This window comes from Galeopterus variegatus, unplaced genomic scaffold (assembly GCF_000696425.1).
Source record: "Galeopterus variegatus unplaced genomic scaffold, G_variegatus-3.0.2 Scaffold3785, whole genome shotgun sequence".
Lineage (NCBI taxonomy): Eukaryota > Metazoa > Chordata > Mammalia > Dermoptera > Cynocephalidae > Galeopterus > Galeopterus variegatus.
The window spans coordinates 124,929-126,820 of NW_007729896.1; the positions used below are offsets into that span (position 1 = coordinate 124,929).

Sequence of the window (1,892 nt, forward strand, 5' to 3'; positions counted from 1 at the left end):
AAAAAAAAAAGTAATAAAAGAAAAAGAGAGTGGGGCTGGTAGAGAAAATGGAAATGGCAAATAAAGATAATACCAAGAATTATTTTTCAGGTTTTGATAGAGCAAGGCTAGTATTCACTCATTTAAACATCATATGAACATTTTTGGTATGCAGAAATTCTAGAGTTTGTCAGAAAAAAATAGATATAAGAATGATGTTAAAAACAACAGATTTCTTAGACTTACAGCTAGAAGTTTATCGCCAATCTGAAGTTTACCATCCTTATGTGCTGCACCTCCTTCAATTATTTTGGTTACATAGATGCTATTATCCCCGGGAATATGTTGATTTCCAACACCTCCAGCAATGCTGAACCCAAGACCTGCTTAGAAAACACTAGGTTTTAGATTTTTATCAATAAATGTGAATTTAAATCCATGAAGAAGTGGTTGAAAACTAGACAGTGATAATTCTATCACACTATATCCTCTTTAAAATAGAAAAGAATCCATTTAGCTATCTACTTTTTAAATTCTAAGTATTTGTTCTGCAATCAGGTGACAATTATAAATATAGACGCTCCCACAGTTACAAATATATTCCTTTTTTTCCTCTGGTTTCCTTGTTCAAGTCTTTTTGTAAATGCATTTATTAGTTTAAAAAGACATTGCAAAATTATGTTTTACTTTNAAGTCTTTTTGTAAATGCATTTATTAGTTTAAAAAGACATTGCAAAATTATGTTTTACTTTTGTTTCCATCATACTTGTGCTTCTTATTAACGCTTTTAATATTTCCACAAGATTAAAATAATTGAGAAGAAATAAAAAAACTGTTGGTGGTGGGCAGAACAGGCTTTAGAAATGTGAATATTTTAATTCTTTTTAAAAATATTCTAGGAGTCAACAATTTTAAATAAGGGATTTTCGTAATGTGTAAATCCCACAGCTCCAATATCAGATAAATTCCCAGCTTTCTATTCCTTTTTTCATTTGTTGGAATCCTACATCTTCTTCCACATATTGGAATTAATATTTTCATTTATCCTCAATCCCATCAATGTTTTCAAAATTCAGGAATCATATCTCTTAGTCCTCCATGCAGATGTAACTGCTCATGACACACACACTAAATACTTTCTTCTCTTAACTTATCCTGTGTATCTGCATTTAAAATACTTTGTGGATTAATTACACAAGTTAATATCAACACTACACATGACTTTAAAGTGTTCAAGGACAAGAGTATTTCATTTCATTTAATGCCGAAAATCTTTCACAGAATCTATTTTTAAGTAGAGATTTTGTTTCCTACTTTTTTGAAACTATTAAAGATCGGATACGGAAATCTTGAATATAAAAATCACATGGAATTTATTTTTAAATTATATATTTGTACATAGTCTCAGACAGTAAAATGTGTAAAAGTATACAAAGGTTAACATTAAGAACTTTTCAAATGCTACAATCCTGGTAGGAAGGTAGACATGTTAAAATTTTACTTAAGATGAGTATCAGTAGAAATAATAGAGAAATTCTAAAAATCCACTCAAAATCCGTAGAGTACCAGTATTGTTAATCTTAGAATGGGTGTAATAATCAGTTCATAGTTATATTGAACTCAGAGATTTCTTAATTGATAATTTGTCTTAGTTTGATTTATCGCATACCTTTAGGACCTTTAATGAGTTTTATTTCCATTATTTTTTCTGATACTGGTTTCCGTCTTTTTACATACAAGCGTACAATAGACCCTGCTTCTTTCAATGCTTCAACTGCTTTGCTATGTGTTACATCACGAACATCTACTTCATTTACTCGCAATATACAGTCATTGACCCTGAGAAAATAAATATTAAAAATAAAAAATATTAAAAACTTAAATATCAATTTTCTACTTTGTCAATTTTTTTT

The 1,892-nt window shown here is 29.1% G+C and overlaps 1 protein-coding gene across 1 annotated transcript in view; it reads right to left on the reverse strand.

The window, feature by feature from the left end:
* The window catches only part of LOC103601545 (disks large homolog 1-like), a 164,953-nt gene that overhangs the window by 101,364 nt on the left and 61,697 nt on the right, over positions 1–1,892 (reverse strand). Inside the window, exons 5-6 of the mRNA XM_008585979.1 lie at positions 1,649–1,818; positions 226–362 (exon numbers count right to left, since the gene is read on the reverse strand). Coding sequence (XP_008584201.1) covers positions 226–362; positions 1,649–1,818 — 307 coding nt within the window. The remainder of the gene's footprint in view (positions 1–225; positions 363–1,648; positions 1,819–1,892) is intronic.